This window comes from Mangifera indica, chromosome 1 (genome assembly GCF_011075055.1).
Source record: "Mangifera indica cultivar Alphonso chromosome 1, CATAS_Mindica_2.1, whole genome shotgun sequence".
In the NCBI taxonomy this organism is placed as follows: domain Eukaryota; kingdom Viridiplantae; phylum Streptophyta; class Magnoliopsida; order Sapindales; family Anacardiaceae; genus Mangifera; species Mangifera indica.
The window spans coordinates 8,815,310-8,837,021 of NC_058137.1; the positions used below are offsets into that span (position 1 = coordinate 8,815,310).

The window sequence follows — 21,712 nt, forward strand, 5'->3', positions numbered from 1 at the left end:
TTATTCAAATATTAATTGTATGTTATATTTTTTTAAGTAATGCTCAAGTAGTTAATTTTAGTAACACTTTTCTTTGGAAGGTAGTACTTCTAAATGAGGTGTTATAAGTTGGTATCAGAGCATTATTTTAGGAACCCCAAAAGATGTTTTGAAAATAAAAGATGTTTTCTGAAAACAATAGTATAGTCTAGTAAATAAGAACCAGAACAAGTACCATGAATAGGTAGTACCCTCAGCTCTCTATCTAGTTTTGAGTGCTCAAGATGTTAGAAACATCATCAAAAAGATATTTAAGAAACAAGGAGGTGCTACAGCTCAGGTTAGTGAGTTAGCACTAGTACCTTTGCCATAGGCATAGGGATCAGTAAAGGTGACATCAGCACTTACAATTCTAACAGTAGTAATTTTAGCCAAAACTTAGTTACATCCTATCTTTAACCTGTCTAACATGCGCTAGCCTTAGAAATTTGATGGTGCCAACGATTTGCTCACAATTAAGGACTGGCTTGAGTCACTGGAAAGTGTTATGACCCTATTTAATATGAGTGATCAGGAAAGAGTTAGATATCCTACCTACTTCTTGAATTCCAATGTTAGGGCTAAGTGGATCCTGGTTATAAAGATGACTAAGACCTCAAAGATGTCTTGGTTTGAGTTTAAGAGGAGATTTGAGGTATAATATAGAAGAGCTGATGTGACCTATATTTGAGCTCAAGAGTTCCTCACATTAACCCAAGGCACAGACATGATAAAGGAGTATTTGACCAAATTTAATCATTTGGTGAGGTATACCCTAAAAATAACTAGCATTAAAGGGAAAAAATGAATAAATTCGTCTATAGGCTTAATCCAGTTATAGCCCAAGATATCATGATAGAAGCACAACCACCCTAAACATATAGTAAGGCTCTGAGTAGAGCATGGAAGGTAAAAGTCTTTGTCAAAAAGATTTATGGTTAGAGTTTTACCCAAACAGTGCCTCTATCATCCATGATTCCAATGTCAGTCTCATTACAGCAAGTAAGTAGTAACAACGCTTTTACCTTAGAGAAAAAGGGGAAAACACCCTTTTAAGCCAAAGGTAATAAGAAGGGCTGGAAAAGTAATAAAAAACAAAGAGTTCTATATATTCCAGCTTACTAGAAGTGTGGTAGACATTATAGGAGGGAATACCTGACAAGATAGGTAGTCTATTACCACTGCCATCAGTTAGGACGCATGGCCAAATCGTGTCTAATGGCCTCAGCTTAAATTGAGTAACCAATTGGTGGAACCACTTCTAGAGTCTTCACCATCACCCAGGGCTATTAGAGGCCAACTTAATAGTATTCACCAGTCAGTTTTTTTTCTTAATACTTTTATTGACATTCTAATTGATTATGGTTCTGCACATCATTTCATAGCTAAGAGTTTGGTAGACAGACTATAAGTATAACTAGTTAAAGTGATTGAGAAAGTTAAAATAAAGTTACCAGATAAGAGGATAATAATCAGTGAGGAAATGATATTAGAGTAAACCATTGACATCCAGAGTAGACAACTTCTATTGGACTTGATAATGTTCAAGATGTCAAACTTTAACATGATCCTTAGGATGGACTTTCTAGCGAGGAATGAAGTTGAAATAGATTATCAATGTAAGAAGGTAGTGTTTAGTACAAGAAATAGAGATCAGTTTGAGTTTGATGAAGGACATGTCAAGAGCTTGTTGGTCAGTGCCATGAAAACAAGAAAAATGCTAAGTAAGGAGTGCATAGGCTTCCTAACCTATATAATCGATAAAGTAAAATTAGGCCAAGTATAGAGAAGACACCAGTGGTTTAAGAGTTCCTAAATGTTTGTCCAAAGAAGTTACTAGGCCTAGATCTTAAATGAGAGGTTAAATTTAACACTGAACTAGTTTTAGGTATGAAAACCATTTCCAAGGCACTTTATAAAATAGCCCTAACCGAGCTACAAGTGTTAAAGAAGTAGCTCCATGAATTACTAGAGAATGGGTTCATTCGATTGATTTACTTTTCTTAGAGAGCTCTCATTTTATTCATTAAAAAGAAGGATAAGTCTATGAGAATATGTATTGACTATCGAGAGTTTAATAAGATGACCATTAAGAACAAGTATCCATTGCCTAAAATTGATGACTTTTTCGACTAGTTAAAGGGTTTAATAGTGTTCTCAAAGATATATTTGAGATCTAGCTACTATTAGGTAAGGGTAGCTAAGCAAGATATTCCCAAAACAACTTTCCAAAATAGGTATGGACATTTCAAGTTTGTTGTAATGCCATTCAGACTAACGAATGCTCCCACAATGTTTATGGATTTGATGAACTAAGTATTTTGTGACTACCTAAATAAGTTGAGACTTCATAAATGACATCTTGGTGTATTCTAAGAGTTATGAAGAGCACGACCAATACTTGAGACTTATACTACAAAGGTTAAAGGAGAAATAATTGTATGTTAAATTCATTAAGTGTGAATTTGAGCTCAATCGAGTAACCTTCTTGGGGCATATAGTATCAATAGAGGGGATATCAGTGGACCTGAGTAAGATCGAGGTAGTAATAGACTGGTAGAGGCCAAAGATAGTTAAAGAGGTTTACAATTTTTTAGGCTTAATAGGATACAATCGGTGATTTGTTGAAGGATTCGCTAAGTTAGCTAAACTGCTATAAACTCTTGTGCCTTGATGTAAGTCACATTTGCACCTTTACACTTAGCCTCAAACGTCTTCTTGAAATTTGACTAGGTCATCTCTAAAATCTTAATCGTATCCCTACACCATACTCTAACATTTGACTTGAATAGGTTGGTGGCATATTTGATCCTCATCTACTTTACCATGTCAAATAAGGCCATTGTATTCTCAATTGACTCTAACTAGTGCTTAATTGCAATTAGATCCTTAGCACTTGCAAATTTCTAAGATTGGTGCATACTTGGCAAATTGTAAATAAGGTGCAACTCAATCTTGGTTAGTGCTTCTATTTGTGAAAATATCTCTTCCATTGAACCTTATGTCTATGTCTGTGGTGTTTGGACAATCTCACTTGCTTGAGTTGAGCACCTCTCTACTCCTTCAACACCTCTATGATCAAATTTTTAATATTATCAACACTTAAACTTGTCTGGGAAACTATTCCCTAACTCTATATCCCTTGTGTGTTTCCTATTCATTCTTGTTTGCCTTATTTTCTTGAAAAGCCATAACTATATGTCTTCATACAAACTTAGTAGGCAACATAAAACTTTATTTACAATGATCAGTTACGAGTGCAGTTAGCATGACATGAAAGACTTACATTCTTCATTTAGCTACACATATCCCTAAGACATAATCATGCTCTGATACCAACTTGTAACACTTCCTTCTATAAGTATTGTCCTCTGGAGAAAGATATCACCACATTGACTAATGGAGCATACTTATTTTTAAAAACTTATGAATAAAACATATAATTTTCTTATAAAATCATAATTACAAAAATACCTTTTCAATTACAAAATCACCAGAAAAATGTCTAAAGATGTCCAACATATGAAAACATTAAGCATAGTATCATAGGGTGTGTACCTTAATATATCAAAATAGAATATAAAAAAATAAGCCAAGGTAATGATAGAAATGCCTCTGTTGCTCTATACTTGTTGACCGTTGTTTGGCCCATAACCATCCCTATCACCTATGCATGCACACATGAAAGTAAGGGAATGAGAGGTAAAACACTTAGTAAGTAACGTACTCTATCATTAACTTATACATAATCCTCAAAATGCCCTTGGCTTAACTCATACTTTGTCATTCAAAGTCTATCACTAAACTCTCATTAGAATGGTGATGACTCTTATATCTTATATTTGCATCTAAATCTTATCTTGGGAACATCAAGGCTACATATCATAACTTTTAGGCAAAGCTATGTTCTGCTCAATCACTAATGAACCACTCCCTAAATCCCTATTGGTGTAACCATATCATCTCTAAGTGAAAGCACTATCATCTTGAAGCTACGTCCCATAATTGTATACTAGGTCGATTAAACTTGATCAAATACAAGGATTTGACACCTTGGGCATGTCAACACTCATCGCACAGTCCACTTGTTTGTACCACTATCAGACTGTCAAATATCATCATAACTAGCTTTACTACAAGCTAGTACCTTACTGTAGGTATAGTGACCTCCTAGGATATATCTTACTGTAAGGAGTTTGTACTCACGGTGTCCCCTCGTAACGACCTTAAGACTTCTAACATCAATGATCATCCCTAAATAATCCATTCATCCAACTAAACTAATATTTAATATAAAATATGAACTCATTCACATCCAATTAAATATTAATCCATAAAATTTAATCTAATAAAAATTAATAATCATGCAATGATTCAATTACAAATGGCATACGGTTTAATATAAATATTTTTTAATATTTATTTTAAATAAATTTTACCTAATAATAGGTCATGATGTCTTGCATACTTATGCAATTTAATATTATTAATTTTTAAACTGTTATTAAATGATTTTATCAACTCTCACACTCAATCAACATTCAGTGCTAGTTGGTATATGTGCAATATAAAAATTGTTATATATACTATCATATCAATCCATGCCAACTATCACACTTAATCACCATTAAGAACTAGTTGATATTTGTGCATGACATCATCATGTAATCAACATTAAACAAAGCAAAAGACCTATGCATCATTTCACATGCCATTTAAAATATTCAATTTCATGTCAACATTAAATCATATTTTAACACCTAATCATCATTAGTGTAAGTTGACATACATGCAAAATTTACCATTCAATCATATTAAACTAAATTAAACACTAATAATTTATGCCACTCAACGTGTATCATAACCTTTATTGATTATATGTAACTACATTAATCACATATATAATTATCTCAATCTAGGTGTCTTAATCAACATTAAGAAATCATTTAGCATGTTAGAATTAAGACTTAAAAATTTAGAATTTTTAATACGAACGATTCATCACATATATGCTCATATGTTAGCATATCATCATACATTAATATCTTCAATGCATATACTATACTTATATACCTCTAACACATGTATTCCACGTACAATACATAAAATAACATCGAGAATAATTCACCAAGCATATCATATACACATGGGCTGAGACATATAACATAACTTCAAGCTTTAATTTTTTTAATTTCTCAAGCCATATCACATAACAAGCTATACATGCATGCCCCTAATTCATATCGTTTATACATCAAGCATAAAATGAACTCAAAACAAAATGTATATCACAATACACATGGTTGCCATGACATGCATCCTCATTTCATGAATCAAAATTCAATCTACAAGGCAAAAATGCACATGCGTGTCAAGAACAAGCCCATTAACATACATCCTATGAACTTTTCATCATGGACATGCAATACATAACATGCTCTTCATCTCAAAATCATTAGAACATGAAGATAAAATAAAAAATCCAGCCCAGAAGATCTAACCAAGACATTTGAAGAAGAGTTCATGTTTGGAAAAGTGAGTTCAAGGCAAAAGGACAACATACATGCATATATGTGATACATATACATATTCTTATGAACATTTAACATGCATTTGGCCTTAAAATGAACATGCAAGGAGTTGTTTTAGCTCTGATACCATTTTGAAAGAAAAGATGATGAAGAAGAAGATGCAGGAAGACATGTATGCCAAGAGAGAAAGAATCAAGCATACATGTAAAGAATGAGAAGAGTTAAGAATTTTTATCTATTCCTTTGCTTCTTATAAGGATATAGGATGATGGATGAGCCTCTCAAGTGAGCTAGCTTCCAAAGAAAGTCCACCCCAAGCCTTTCTTTCACCTTAGTCGAGAGACACAAAAAAAGAGAGAAAAAATTTGTATATTATAAACTTGGTTAGTTCAAAATGAACTAAAAGGTTTGTTTTTATAATGATGGTTCAATTGTAATTTTAAAATTTTCTTTTTACCCATAAATTTTCAATTTAAAGTGCTAGCTAATCTCGGATAATGAATCCTTGTTCTCGAGAACTTGCTTATTGTTGTGACATTTTAGGTTCACCATGGTGTAGCCGTGAGTTTACTTTCAGACAATTTGAAAGAAATCCAAAAACTCAACGACTATGGTAAACATCTAGCAATGCCATAACCCTTAAACTATGATGAAAAATACTTTATCGAACCTAATATCTTCAGTCGTATGTTCTATGTAGGTAACATCCTTTTGTTATCCAATCTAGATCAATTTCAAACTCATGGATTGTTAAAGTTGTAATTTTGATTCTTTACAAATCGTAAATTTAAATATTCAGAATGCGTCTTTACGAACATATTTTGCATGCTTACATTATACTTTGGCTAGAGATTTGATTTCTAATATTTATCAATATTCGATTCGAAACTCAAATCCAGATTGAATCAGTGGATATTCAAACCCAATACTTTTTGAAACAACGGATCTTATCTTAGTCATCATTCGTCTCCATATGTAAATAACATATGATTAACATGGTTTTTCATACAAGATATGGTTGACCCCGTGTTTATACACCATTGAATTAAACATATCCGTATCGAATCTAATCATGACATCTTAGGTCAAAGGATTACTCTATACACTAGTACAATCTTATGATAAGTCATTAACTACGATTTAATGATTATGTAACTTATTTTTATTGGTCACGCTCGAAAAGCAGTTCTTTAACTATTAATCCATACTAATACCCTAATGACATGACTAATGCATTTATGGCTTTCAATCGAGGTATTTGATATGTCTACTATGTGATATAATTGTCCATGTTATATCACGTTCGTAGAGAATAATTTGATGACTAAGTTTGTATACTTCATGTTATCACAAATAAAGGAAACAACTTATATATATGAACAAAAAGACTATTTTTTTTATTGATTAGTTACCATAAGTGTACATATGAGATAAAATACCCCATATAATGACAATATGAATGGTTTTTAGGGCATACACTAACATAACTAACATTGTTCATCCTTATTGAGTGTATAGGCGTATACCACCTATATGCACGATCGTATTTCCTTTAACCTTTAGACAATTTCATATGCCATGCAAGAAAAGACCATTTTTCTCTTCACTAAACATGCACGAGCGTGCACTCCTAGCATGGACGATTGTATAATACACTCCACATATAACACTTATACATTCATTAATTCAACAAAATAGAAAAGACCAAATTATCCTTATAACTTATCTATGTGTGTGAAACTTCTTCAATCACGATCTTCCTTCCTCAGTGGTTGAAATGGATAACACTATGATAGTTATTTTGCCCTTTATCAAATGTGTTTAAAGTGATAACCATTCATGGGATCGTGTCTCCTTTTATAGAATTTTGAATTAGATAACTTTCAAAACGATCATTTGCCTTAGTGAAATGTCATTGCTTTAGTAGAACAATTGATCATCACTTAATCCACTTATGTATGAGGCATTATTTGATTTGTCCTCTTAACACTAACTGAATGGTCGTTCACCGTCTAGAATGATTGTTCATCTCTTTATTTTCTTAAATAATATAATTAACCACATTTTTTTACTAAACCAATGTCAACATAAATTCAAACTTTATATAAAATGACAAACATAACCTTACTACGCACTAGTGTGTGTTACACTTACTTGGCTTAAGATAAATTTGTTGCCAAAATTTATGATTTTTAAGTGAATTTTAGATGAAATTGTGAATGAAGTGGAAATTGTGTGTCTATGGAGTGCATAAGGTTAGAAATGAAGGTAAATGAGTATTATTTTGTTCTTTTGATTATATCCATATAATTTTTACAATGTTTGCTAATATTTTATAAACCCCTAAAAAATTTTATTTTAACTAATTACCTGAAGGGTGCGTTTGGTTGAGGAGGATTAAAAATTACTCTAATAATTTATCTTTTATTATTTATATTACTTTGTTTGGCTTATAAATAATAAAAGATTTTGGTAATCTTCTATCACTAATGGTGATGTGGCAGGTAATATAGGAGATAATCTGATTACGATATCTATTTTAGGTATTAAAATATTATAAAAGTAATATTGATTTTATTGTAATATATAATTTATTTATTAATTTTTTTAGGGTAAAAATAATCATATTTTTATTTAATATAATAAATAACATAAAAAAATATTTTAAAATAATTATATCTAAGGATATTTAAGTAAAATAATATACTAGTATTATTTTATTATCTCTAACCAAACACAATAATTATTTATACCTACATATTTTTACTAAATATAGTAATAGTTTATATTCAATAATTTTTAAAGTAATCTATTTTTAAAATAATTTTTCAATTTTAATAATAAAATGTTCCCAAAATCAAGTACCCCCGAAGAGTATTCAATGACGTAAGTAAAGAGTAACGTTATCCCTATGATAATCAACATTAAGCAAAAACCAAAAACAAAAAAACAAAAATTAATAATCTAATAACAGATACAAATCATCCTTGGATTAAATTGTCCAAAAGAGTACTAGGTCTTCGTTAACCTATCATCACATTAACAACCTTATTGAGTAATTATTCAGTGATCCAGACAAAAGGGTAATATTATCCCTTCGATAACTGAATATGAATCCCATAAAAAAAATAACAAGTAACCCACTAACAATCACAGAAGATAACAGTATCCCTGCACTATAGCAAGTCTTAAGCAGTATTAGGCATTTGTTAGCCTACCAATGCACCGCATGTGCATCACATGTTTCACTGAGGGTTCCTTGGCTTTAATAATGAATAATGAATATACATCCAAAGACATTAATTTCGTAACACTGTTTTTATTATATCCTTTTACAAGTAGGTCACCACACCAGATCAGATCTAGAAAATTTCAAGGACACATTAGTAATTTCACTTCATCAGGGTTTAGATATTCTTGACTCACCTCCATCACCAACTACGCTACTCTTCATTTCGAATCAATAAATCACATGCCACCTCAAAATTAATCACTTTTATAGGCTGATTGGAATTTTTCAAAATCAGTAGAAAATTTCAATATCTTAATGTAGGCTTCATCTTAGGAGAAATTTATTAACTATATTTAATTAAACACCGCAATCACTTCTCTACAAACTCAGCCATGGCCTCCAACACTCTCTCGCTTTACCTGCTACTCCTGCTCTCCTCCGCCACAATCGCGTTCTCGGTATGTACAACATTCATCATTTAAAGTGTTTTTATGTCATTGATTCGAAGTTAATTTGATATCAAAGATTATACATTACTCGATGTGAATTGTTTGATTATCACCGAAAGTAAAGTTACATTGACACTGTATCGGAAATGAAACGTTTTAATGTTATTATTGTGTTTGCAGGATGGAGATAATTGTGTTTACACGGTGTACATCAGAACGGGTTCCATCTTCAAGGGAGGCACTGACTCGATCATCAGCTTGAGACTGTATGACTTGTACGGTGAGATGGTGGAGATAAAGAATCTGGAGTTATGGGGAGGGCTGATGGGTTCAGGTTACAACTATTTCGAGAGAGGTAATGTAGACATTTTCAGTGGAAGAGGGCAGTGCCTGAGTAGACCTGTGTGCGCCATGAATCTTACATCGGACGGCTCAGGACCGCATCATGGATGGTACGTTAACTACGTGGAGGTCACATCAGCCGGCCTTCACACGCCTTGCTCTCAACAGCACTTCACTTTAGAGCAGTGGCTGGCGCTGGATGCGGCTCCATTTGAGTTGACCGCTATCAGGAATTACTGTCCTCCGAATTATGCTGGTCGGCAAAACGAAGATCGTAAAAGGGTATTTAAGTCTTTGTCTTTTGCCAGGTAAGATTACATAATAAGCATGTTTAGACCCTCGGGTGAGGATGAGCAATAATCTAGTATGAAATTTTCTAGAGATGGTATAATTAATTAATATTGAAGATGGGTTGAGGGAATTTACTGATCTACATATTTAACATTGGATTATAGTTCTAATTGTTATGTCATTCTCGTATTGTTAATAATCTTGTCCTATTCCTTTAGAAATTCTAAGAAATAAACATAAACAATTACACAATTTTACGAATTTCATGTCTAATGGAACTGAAAATCACATAAAAGAAAAGAAGAAAACTAACACATAACATAAACCTGTACCAAACTATTCTAAAAAATTGTTAATAAATTTGATTTGATCTTGCAATTGAATGTTTTTCCCAACTAAAAACATTAGCTACTACAAACTAGCAGCTTCTGTTCTGTTGGGGCCTGATTTTGTCTGCATCCCAACTCTCTAACTTGGATGAGCTCCCATCTCGCTGCTTCTTGAGCTGGCTTTGGGCCTCGAGCAAAGCCTTATTCACTTCCTCGTCCTCGGGATTTTCTTGTTTCAACATCTCGTAATCTTGTATTGAAGCTTCCCACTTCTCCAGCTATTTGTTTTCATGTTAAAACAAGTCAGTAGAACTAATGTAACACCATATCGAGAAAATAGGCAAATGCATAACTAGAGGAATTTGACAATTGATTAATCACCTTGGCTTTGCAATCAGCTCTTCTTAGCCTGGCCTTACTATAGTTGGGACGAAGGTTAAGGGCGGCAGTGCAATCTTCAATTGCTTTCTCAAATTGGCCGAGTTTGGATCGACAAGCTGCTCTATTACACAACAAAACTGAGTTATATCGATCGTGATCCAATCCTTCACCATATGCAATACATGCATCATAGAAATTTCCTCCCTTGTATAGTTCATTCCCCTTTGATCGAGCCTCCGCCACTGCCCTAGCCTTCCTCATCACCATGTTCATTTCTTTGTTGTTCATGTCTAGTTTCGCTGCTTTCTGTAACGCTGCCAAAGCATCTTCAAATCTGTAATCCTCGATAATTTATCAGTTTGTATAAAAAATCAGTATATAGATTTTATCTAAAACTGTAATTACATATTTTTAAGTATATAATATAATATATAGATGATATATTATTATCTAATTGAGTGATTTTAAATTAAAAATAAAATAATATATATATATAATTGTGTATAGTAGAATTTACCCTATAAGTTGCCATTTCCTTACAATTATTGAATTTAAACTTTAAGTTGGATAACACTGCCTATTCACTAGAATAGAAAAAATGTGGCAAAATTTCCAAATGATTTGACCCAAATCCAATCATTTACAGAATATTAATTAGTGCTTGCTATGTTGGTGGGGTTCAAGATTTTTCTAATAAATAACTTTTATTATGCTTTTGTTTCCTCTTTTTTCTAACTACAATTCCCCTTTTGAGCTGTTGTCCAACACATAATTGATCTGTCCTTTTCCAATACAAGTTGTCCCTCTAATTACGCAACAAAATAAAAATTAAAAAATAAATTTCTCCGACATTTGAAGTAAATCATTCTGACTATCATATCAGACAGATCTGATGTAGAGAAAAAACTAACCTGCCCATAGCCAAATCAACTTGAGCTTTTACCACCAATAAATTCGCATTTGCAATGGGGCCAAAAAATTTAGTGCAATCATCGACATCAAAATTTGAAGCATTCTTCATGGCTTCATCAGCATCTTGGTGCCTCTGAAGTTTCAATTGAGCCTCGGCTTGTAATGCAAACATCTATGTACAAAGCAAAAAAATAATAAATTTTGTTAATTGGTAATTAACGCAAAAAAAAAAAAGTTTAATTAAGAAACCTGCGGGGCTGAATCTGCTCCGGCTGATATCGCAGACCCTGTCTCTTTTGTTAGAGCGTTCCAATCTCGCAGCCTTTTGGCCTCTGTGCATTTGTTCAAATGAAATTGAACCGATTTAGCTTTAGCCATATCAACGTGTTCGGCTTCTGTTCCTGCATGTTTGTAATGATATAATGCTTTGTCGACTTCCCCTAACCTAATAACACCAACAATAAGAAAATTACTAAATTCGATTAACTGTATACTCAGACAGACTGCATTTAAATAGCATGCATAATTCACGACGTAAGTACATATATATCTTAATTTCTGATGAACTGCAATTGCAAATATATGAAGACTGAAACATGCAATAAGTTAGATGGAAAAGAAATTGAAAATGGATTCAAGCAGTATGTATAACCCACGACGTAATTACATAAATTTCTAAATTTGAGGTGAACTGCAAGCGGATATTTACTGAGGTACCTAACCAAAATAGATAAAAATTTGCTTACTTGAGGTACAAGTTAGCTAAACGATGATGAGCCCGATGATAATGAGGTTCAATCCGAATGGCTTCTCTGCATTCAAAAACTGCCTCAAGAAGTCTACCAAGAGCTGTCAATGCTGCACTCCTGTTGCTTCGATACGACGCCTTATTAGGATCAATGGAAATGGCAGCGTCGTATAAAGCCAAGGCCTTCGCGAAATTCCCCATCTTGTAATCCTCATTTCCCATCATCTTCAACGTCTCTGGATCCATTCTCGTCGATAGCGCCCTACATAACGAAGAGTTTTGATCCGGTTTCGCCTTATAATTGTTCTGCTGATTGTTATTCTGTCTGTTCTTCACCACATTGCCCATCACGCTGTTTGGATATTTGTTATTACTGGCATATCCGGCCGACGAAGATGGCAATGTTGTGTTCATTTCTTGCTCTCTCGCTGGTTTTGGAAGAAAACTATCCAACTGATCGTATAATGTCGCGTTTGCTCCGCTGCCTGTCTTCAAGTTGCCCAAATTTCCCACCAGCATCACGTTGCTTGAAGACACCCTGACGAGATTTGCCCCCCCTCTTGCCCTCTGTTGTTCGGCAATCAAGCTTTCTAGCTCGCCGGAAATCCCCGCAGCTTCTTTCGGAACCCTCCTTCCTTGGTTCACATACCCTAATTGGTCAGGAGCTTTCCGGGGCTGCTGGTGGGAGGGTTTCGGATGATTCTGCGTCGTCGGAGGTGGCTTGACTGCTGTTTTTTGAGGTTTTTCCGGTAATTTTTCAGGTTGGTTTTCTGTGAAAACGTTTTCGTCAGCATTGTTTCTTCTTCTCCTCGAGTTGGGAATGCTAGGAATTTTGACAAAATATTTGTTGCTGCTGCTGCCATTGACGATGGGAACTGAGCCTGTTGAGATGGTCCTCCGCGTCCAGCGCCGTCCGAACACCGCCTTCAATAACCCGCAACCACATTTCTTTTCTTGTGAATGCTCAGCCATTGTTATAATTCTTCAATAAAAAGAGCTTAAACAAAGTGAAGAAATGAAACGTTAAACAAAGAGAGAGGAGAGGACGAACTCCGCATAGTGATTATAACTAAATGGAAAAAGAAGGTTTAATATTGAAGAATTGAATTGAACAGAATTAGAATTTAGAAAAAGAAATTTAAAATAAACCAGCCAGAGCTCCAGGAGATGAACCCTGGAGTGGCTGTGAAAGAAGAAGCTGAGAGGTAATTATGAGAAACGACAATTAAGAGTTAATGGTTTAATTTTGATTAATTATATTAAAGTTAATCTAATTTTATTTTTATTTTTAAAATAAAAAATATGATAATTTTTATGTAATTATTTTTCTTTACAACTATTGTGTGTGTGAGGGGGTAATAGAGCTGCAGGAGACTCGGTCTTTAATAAACGAGGACCAATAGAATTTTAGCAAGAAAATTAGAGATTAATTAGTTTTTATTAGCTTTCGTTGCCTAAGGTTAACTTTTGCTTTGCATTAATAATTAAGCTACAAAAATTGGCCACTTGTAAATAGAATCTCTTTTTGGCCATGAGATAAATAAATAATCAAGTAAATTGTAACTACTCTAATAAATTTACACATTTATTTTTCCTTAAATTACAAAAAACTTGTAAGGTTTCAAGTGTCAATATCTTTTTTTTTTTTTTTTCAATTTAGATCTTTTTTGACATAAACAATTACAAATCTTTGCAAAATTTTGTATGATAACAAGGTAATTGGTTTTTAAGAAAATGTTAAATATGTGATTTCCACAAAATCAATATTAAGTTGATAGATGACAATTAAATATTATGCTACATTAATTAATTAATTTATCAACTTGGTCATAATATTTAAGCAATATAAAACATTTTTAGTTGCTATCACAACATAAATTTCTAAATATAATTAATTAATAATCCCATGATCCCATCTACGGTTTCAAATGTTCCTTCTTGATTTGAACCTTTGGATTTCAATCCAGCTGGTTCAAATATCTGATTTTTTGATTTGATGGGTGTGCTTGGCCGTCAAGAAACTGTGGGAAAGAACTGAAGTAGTCAAAAGTTAGGCTGAAAATAGTCAATTGACAGAAAAGAGGGATTAATTAATTAATCAATTATAAAGGAATCTTGGTTATGAAAAATATGGCGGTTTAAGGGTGGAAATTTGATGAGATTTGAAATTCTTTTAAAGAAAATGATCAAATTGACTGAAGGAGTCAGTTTCTTTCAGTTTTGAAGGAGTTGCTCATTAATTGACATTACAGAAAATTTATTAAGGTAAGTATTTTGGTCAATTGCCAATCAATGGTGGCTGGGAGAGTAACATTGACTCATTAACCCCACCATGCATTTCTTGCTTATCAACGTTTTAGAGTATTTAGTTTGGATAATATTTTATAATTAAAAATTAAAAAATTATCTTAAAAATAAATTATTTAGAAGATTATTATTTTAATGTTATTATTATATTTGATAAAATTTAATAATTATAAATAATTATTATATTTGGTTAGAGGTAATAAAAGAATACTAATATATTATTTTACTTAAATGTAATTTATTATAATTTTTCTAAATATTTTTTATGTTATTTATTATATTAATTAAAAATGAGATTATTTTTTCTCTAAAAATTTAATAAATAAAAATATAATTATAATAAAATCAAAAATTCTCTTAATAATTTTTTAATACCTAAAATAAAAACAATAATCAAATTATCACCTACATTACTTATCACATTACCATTAATAATAAAAAATTACTTTAATATTTTATTATTAATAAACTAAATAAAATAATATAAATAATAAAATATATATTACAAAGCAACTTTTGTTTACCGAAAACTAAACAGCCCTTTCATATAATTAGAGATGTCTGAAGGCAGATGGCCATGTCCTTTTTTGGTATGGCTTGTTGGGCTTATAGGCCATATTGAGTCAAAACTTGACTTTTCATGGGTTGTGTCAGCCCACCAAAGATAGCAAGTCATGAAGTACAACCAAGGATCCTTTGAACCCTCCTTTTCTAGGTTTTTAATGAGCTGGTTTGCATGCTTTATATATCAACACGTCTAGAGATGTTAACTAGTCGAATAAGGTCAGTCTTTGCTTGGCCCACTATGTTGACAAACCATGTCAGGCCAAGGCCTACTTAGATTTGTATTTTTATTAATGGAAACGCTAAAATTTTATTTAAAAGAGCTCACTTCCTAATAACTTCAAATTTTCTTTAATCTCTCAATCTCAAACTATTTCAGTCAAATTTTAAATATGTCTAAGAACTTAATTTCCATTTTATTTTTTCAATTTTATTAATTATTATTTTTCCTTATGTGAAAAATATTATCAGGTGGACATAAATTAAAAAATACAGAAACACGATAAACACACCAATGTTCTATACCTACACACCCGTGTAACAAGCCAAATACGAAAAAAAAAAGTGCCCGTGTAACCTCAATGTGTAACTTTGGGCAAAGTCAATGAAGTCAACAAGATGCACACCCATGTGTCTTCAACACATGTGTGTGTCTATGGTTTCTAGCACATGAAGAAAATTCGTTGTTCAATCTTGTCATACCTCATGAAGAAATCAAAGCAAAAAATATGCATGCCCATGCATAGACAAACATTCAGGCATTCCAATTCCTGTTTGATTCCCTGTTTATGCCTCTGAAATTTCATAAGAATATCACATATGAGGGTGGAATGGTCGTGCTTCATCATAGAATGTCTGTGTCTACATTTTTCAAGAAGAAAATCTAATTGTTGGGAGCTTTTACTAAGGTTTGACCAAGTGTGGAAAGAAGAAAATTTAAATGACACAAGCATGTGTATTGATATGTTTTAGAAGAAAACTCTACTTTTAATCCAACAGTCATATGAGCTATTCTAACGATCCAAGAGTATAAAATAAAGATCATTTGAAGTGAAATAGGTTAGAGATCATTGATGTAAAAGCTTATACTCGCTTCTTCTCTAAAAACTCTCTTTAAGCTTGTAACTCATATTATTGATAAGCACCTGTGGTACGTGCTGTCGTTGACACCTAAATTAAATCCTAAATTCCTGCAACAAAAATGTAGTAAAGAAAAGTAGGGATAGTTCCCTCGAAGAGCTTTGATTAGTATGTCATCACAAATAAATCGAAACAAATAAATAAAAGAGGGGTTTTGAAGTGAATGCAAATTATAATGAAAAACAATAAATAAAATTTCAGTAAAATAATCTAAAAGGAATCAATCAATTTAACAAACATTGGTTTTCAGGCACATCCACCATTGGAACTACGATTGATCATCGAAACAAAATATCAAATTAATTATTCAAATATTCGTTGTGGTATTAGATTTACCTGTCATTCCTTACGATTAGTTAACCAAAAACATATATTTCAATTAACCCTTATTGATTAATAATTCGGATACGATCTCAAATTTAATTAAATAATAGCATTACGAATTAGAAAGACCAACGAAGCAAGACAACACAAACGTACGACGTTACATTTAATCTAGTTGATTATTTTCCTAGGATTTATAGTTTCTGACGCAGCAAACGATAAACCTAGTTGTCACTTCGATTAGATGGATTGAACAATTACGGATTCAACACCTAAACTAGCAATAGATTATAATAATTGATAAACTAATTGTGCACCTTAGAAATCAATCAACACAATCATGAAAAATAATTTAGAAAGATAATCAATACTCAAATAATTAAAAAGATGCATTAAAGAAAAAAGTTAAATCTCATAATCATTGTAGTTCCATGGTTTCAGATCCCTTCAAGCAAGAGAAATTATTCAACCACTGTAGACCATGTTTTGCTCTCTAATTCTCTAATTACAATGGTTAATTATTCTCAAATAAAAATAAAAGTATATATATTATCTCCCTACTAAAAATCTGGAAATTGAAAGTCAATCCTAATCTCCTAATCCAACCAAGCAAAGTGATACATATCTTCCCAAAAAGAAAGGAAAAGATATGTATATCCTTCCTCCAAAAATATCTTTCCTTATCCATCTCAATTAATCCTCTTTTCCAGCCAATAGTTATCCATTTTCTAGGAAGCAAATCTTGATATTTTGTGGACCCTTGCAGCTGATCTGGGCATCCAGATTTTATTTCCGAATTCTGTTTTTGTCTTTCACGTGCCCACACCTAGTCAGCATCATGAAATTTCTAGATTAATAGATATGCTCCAGTTTTTCATCTTTTTGGCCCAACTTACTCCAAAAATGTTCAAAGCTTCCTAAATGCAAAAAGATAAGTAATTCCATTAGATTGAATCAAATTTCCACACAACATAAGGGAATTATAAATCGAAATAATAACAATTAATGGCGTTATCAAATTCCCTCACACTTATCTTTTGCTCGTCCTCAAGTAAAACAAAAACAAACACAAAAATGTTCCATCAATCACTTTTCTCATGATACCAAAAAGTGTGCATACCTTAAGATTCAAACCAACCAAGATTCAAGCATCAACACACATCATCATCAAACTTCACAAGGAAATATGCACAAAGACAAATCAAGATAATCACATTCTAAAGCATGTATAAAGTTTTGGTGAATCTCCTCACGGTTATCACTCATATCACTCATGTGTTTAATGGTTCGATGTTTCGCTCAAATTCTTCCAATGCAAACATTCTACCATAAGCTTGCTTATACACCAAATCTCCACCATTTAGATTATATAAATGCATAAATCAAAAGGACTTTATTTTAGGTTGTAATGAGGCTTTGGGTAAAGGTGAGAATTAATGGATACAAAAGGTTAAAACCATGAATATTAACAAAACATTTAAACACCGAAGGGGAACAAAAATATAAAGCTAAAGCCACCATATTCACCACATTTCTTTGTTAATTGCTATTGCCTTTCTTTTCTTTCTTTTTCAACTTCTTTTTTTTTTCTGTTTTCTTTTTTTTTTTCTTTTTCAGCATTTTTTTTTCTTGAATAACTAAGAGAATTGGGTAGCAACGATAACAACATAAGACAATCTCAATAGCACTCTTCATGCTAACTTCTTTTCATCATCTCTTCCTATACAATTAAGTCCCTTTTTCCCCACACTTATATTTCTCAAGACAACAAATTCACCAAGCAACAAATTTTAGTTTAAATGCTCTGCTAATTTTCATGGTTGGGTGAGGATATTTGCTTGAAGGCTTGGGATTGTAATATAGTTTTAGCACAAAGAATCAAGGGCTTTGTAAAGCTCAAGGGGCTAACTAGGGAAATTAAAATAGGTTGGCTTTTTAAGCTAAAGGGTTTAAACAAAAATGCCTTTATCATTTTCATGCATGTATATTTCAATGTGGTTTCGAAATGGTTCAAAGCAAGTTCTAGAGATATATTCACATGGGAGAATATCACTCATCAAAGAAAAATATAGATTGATATGTATGTTTCAATCTTCTTCAGCTCAAAACTCACGGGTTAAATAAATTCACCTCAACTTCAAACAAAACTCTAGCACTCAATTATCAAAATTTGTTTAAGTGCATACCCCTAGTTAATCTAACAAATCAGTGTACATTACTCTCCTACTTAATTAGTTAAATCCCAAGGCATGCATACAAATTAATTCATTCAAAGTGAGATTAATGGAACTGTTTAGTTGACTAAAAATAGGGAAGGATACACCAGTTGCCATATTAATAAAAATCAAACTTTATCTAGCAAGGAGCAGCAACATACACAAAGCAAAACAAGGCATACCAGAATAAGCATAACACAAAGAAGACAGAAACAAAAAAAAAATGACAGAAAAAAACAGAACAAGTAGACAGAATAAACTAAAAATAGAACAAAAGGACAAAACATAAGAACAGAGCAGAAAAAAATATAGAACTGAAAGACAAAACAGTAAACAGCAGAAAATAAAACACAAATACACCCTCCCTCACACTTAAACCAAACATTGTCCTCAATGTTTAAACAAAACAGAATAAAATGAGAATCGAAATTTAAAAGAAAAGGAAGAGAAAACTTCTCTGGTTTTGTGGAAAAGGAGGAACGGTTTGAATTATGGAGATGGTGGAGAAGGCGGCGTGAATCCTTGCAAATTGAAAAAGGCTAGCAGATTGCGTTCCATACGGTCTAATTTTTGTTCACATCTCTGCAGTTGTGCCCCTATATTGTTGAATGAATGAGCATAGGAAGATAATGAAAGATCTATTTGTGGTTGGGTGCTGCTAAGATCTACTTCTGTTGGCGTTCTCTACTGCCTGTTTGGCCTAGAATGAGGCATTACTGCTGGTCCAGGTTGCATGAAACTGAAACTACCATCTGCTTGTTTTCTCACAATCCCCATCCTGTCTAAACAGGTTATATCTAATAGTTCCACCTCACAAGCAATATGCATGTTATGATTAGAGACATCTAATAAACCCAAGTTAATGGCTAATTGAGTAATATAAGAACCAAGGATTAAGGGTTTATTTTTTTTCTGGATCACTGACTGGAATTGGGTAAGTAACCAAAAGCCTAAATTAACCTGAATGTTATGCTTCATACACCATAAAAAATAAAACTCAACTTTAGAAATAGTACCTGCACTATCCCTCCTTCCAAAAAAATTAAAAGCCAAGAATCGTTGTAAATATTTGAACATAAGACTTTTTAAATAAGAACTCTTAGAAGCACTAGGATTATAAGGATCAGAATCAACGGACCATTCATGCCACAATTTAGTAGGATTAAAATCAGGACTGTAATCACATTGGGATCATACGTAGCGCTCACTCTTTTCATCCTCTTTTTTCAGAAACCCCAAAGCAATGTTAAATTCAGAAATTGGACATGAACATTCATTCTTCATTATCCTAAACTCAACTATCCGCTTGGTAAACAAATCAAATTCCTCATCAGCATTCAATTGAAATGTTGTATAAAATTCACGGGTGAGCTCAATAAAGGCAAGGTAGTCCACATATACATAATTTTTCCAATCCAGTTTATTCACTAGCTCATCAATTCCATTACGAATGCCTAATTGATCAAGAGTTTGAGTGTGAACATACTTACATGGGTAGATTTTGCGCTCACACATAGACCCATACCGTTGTTGGTCTTGTTCATCAATGAAGGTATTGAAGTCGCCTAATTTGAGTTTTAGGCTACTAGAGAGTTCCACTTTCTTCCCTTTTTGAGTGCGTGAACATGAACCCGAGTGGACTGAAGCATTGGTGGTTTGTCGTGGCGGGGTTGACGATAAGGGAGATGATGATGGAGGTGTTGCATGTGCAGGAGAGGGTGTAGACTGTTGAGTTCTATTGACAGGTGATTCGTCAGATTCTGACGATGGCTCTGGTGTAGAGGGTCTCCGATGGGCAGATTTTGCTGCTCTTTGATGCTGTGAACGGGTTCTGACCATGGCATTGTAGAATGAAAGAAGGGGCTGCTAGGTTTTTATTTTAGTTGGAGAGAAATTGTGAGGCGTAGATTTGGCGAATATGGTCTCTGGAAGCATATAAACCCAGCCTTATAATCACACTAAATCATATGGCCCCCATGAATTTAAGAAAATAACAAAGCAGAAGTTGGACTTTTGACATAAACACATGACCTAGTTCCAAAATACCAAAATGCAGATTCCTCTCCCATGAACATTTATAGAAGGCTAATTGGGACCTGCAGGAGAAAGAAGACGATTGAATAGTAACATGAAAATAAATTAAAATAAACCTAAGCAAAAATCATAAAATAATTGCTAATTAAATATCCAAAAATCCTAAAACTGAAATTTAAAACTAAAATTGAAACATATAAACCGAAATTAAAAACAAATGTCTAGAAAATTAAAATTTAAGCATTAATCAAAATAAGATTGAAAGCTTAGGTTGCCTCCCAAGTAGCGCCTTTGTATACAATCGTCGGCTCGACGTAATGCCTTCGTCTATTTATCCATATAGACGGGATCTTTCAGCTCCACTTCTTCGACGTTTTCAGTTGGTACTCCTTCGTAAAATGGTTTGAGTCTGTGACCATTAACTTGAAATACTTTTGATGTTATTAAGCTCTGAATCTCTACTACACCATGAGGAAAAACGTTAGTAACAATAAACGGCCCAATCCAACGAGAACGTAATTTACCTGAAAATAATCGAACTCTTGAATGATAAAGGAGAACTTTTTGGCCAAGTGAAAATTCTTTTATGGAAATCATTTTATCATGAAATGCTTTTGTTTTCTCCTTATAAATTCTAGAACTCTCGTACGCGTCATTGTGAATTTCTTTTAATTCTTGCAACTGTAATTTCCTATGTCCGCCACTCTCATCCAGCTTCATATTGCAATGCTTGACAACCCAATATGCTCTATTCTCTAATTCAATTGGAAGACGGTAGGCCTTACCAAATACCAACCTATACGGCGACATCCCAATTGGCGTTTTGTACGCTGTTCTATATGCTCACAGCGCATCTTCCAAGCGCAAACTCCAATCTTTTCTTGTTGGATCAAC

The 21,712-nt window shown here is 32.9% G+C and overlaps 3 protein-coding genes across 3 annotated transcripts; 1 reads left to right on the plus strand and 2 right to left on the minus strand.

The window, feature by feature from the left end:
• The first annotated feature begins 9,007 nt into the window (after positions 1 to 9,007).
• Positions 9,008 to 10,062, plus strand: LOC123216486 (PLAT domain-containing protein 3-like). Its single transcript, XM_044636898.1, has 2 exons — positions 9,008 to 9,239; positions 9,411 to 10,062. Exons 1-2 carry the CDS (start codon positions 9,174 to 9,176, stop codon positions 9,882 to 9,884), a joined length of 540 nt encoding a protein of 179 aa, XP_044492833.1. The 5' UTR covers positions 9,008 to 9,173; the 3' UTR covers positions 9,885 to 10,062.
• Positions 10,063 to 10,200: 138 nt separating this feature from the next.
• Positions 10,201 to 13,391, minus strand: LOC123216476 (inactive TPR repeat-containing thioredoxin TTL3-like). The gene is made up of 5 exons (XM_044636888.1): positions 12,232 to 13,391; positions 11,735 to 11,930; positions 11,485 to 11,657; positions 10,574 to 10,907; positions 10,201 to 10,470 (listed from the first exon to the last, which is right to left on the minus strand). Exons 1-5 carry the CDS (start codon positions 13,203 to 13,205, stop codon positions 10,282 to 10,284), a joined length of 1,866 nt encoding a protein of 621 aa, XP_044492823.1. The 5' UTR covers positions 13,206 to 13,391; the 3' UTR covers positions 10,201 to 10,281.
• Positions 13,392 to 21,145: 7,754 nt separating this feature from the next.
• LOC123211752 lies at positions 21,146 to 21,628 on the minus strand. The gene is made up of 2 exons (XM_044630658.1): positions 21,460 to 21,628; positions 21,146 to 21,342 (listed from the first exon to the last, which is right to left on the minus strand). The coding sequence occupies exons 1-2, from the start codon at positions 21,626 to 21,628 to the stop codon at positions 21,146 to 21,148; spliced, it is 366 nt and encodes a 121-aa protein (XP_044486593.1).
• Between the last annotated feature and the right edge of the window lie 84 nt (positions 21,629 to 21,712).

Coding starts and splice junctions, on each gene's coding strand:
- LOC123216476 (XM_044636888.1), bottom strand. CDS start 13,205: ATGGCTGAGCATTCACAAGAAAAGAAATGTGGTTGCGGGTTATTGAAG. Junction 11,658..11,734: donor GAGCAGATTCAGCCCCGCAG/GTTTCTTAATTA, acceptor CTTTGTACATAG/ATGTTTGCATTACAAGCCGA. Junction 10,908..11,484: donor GTTGATTTGGCTATGGGCAG/GTTAGTTTTTTC, acceptor CGAGGATTACAG/ATTTGAAGATGCTTTGGCAG.
- LOC123216486 (XM_044636898.1), top strand. CDS start 9,174: ATGGCCTCCAACACTCTCTCGCTTTACCTGCTACTCCTGCTCTCCTCC. Junction 9,240..9,410: donor CCGCCACAATCGCGTTCTCG/GTATGTACAACA, acceptor TTGTGTTTGCAG/GATGGAGATAATTGTGTTTA.
- LOC123211752 (XM_044630658.1), bottom strand. CDS start 21,628: ATGTCGCCGTATAGGTTGGTATTTGGTAAGGCCTACCGTCTTCCAATT. Junction 21,343..21,459: donor TCACAATGACGCGTACGAGA/GTTCTAGAATTT, acceptor GATTATTTTCAG/GTAAATTACGTTCTCGTTGG.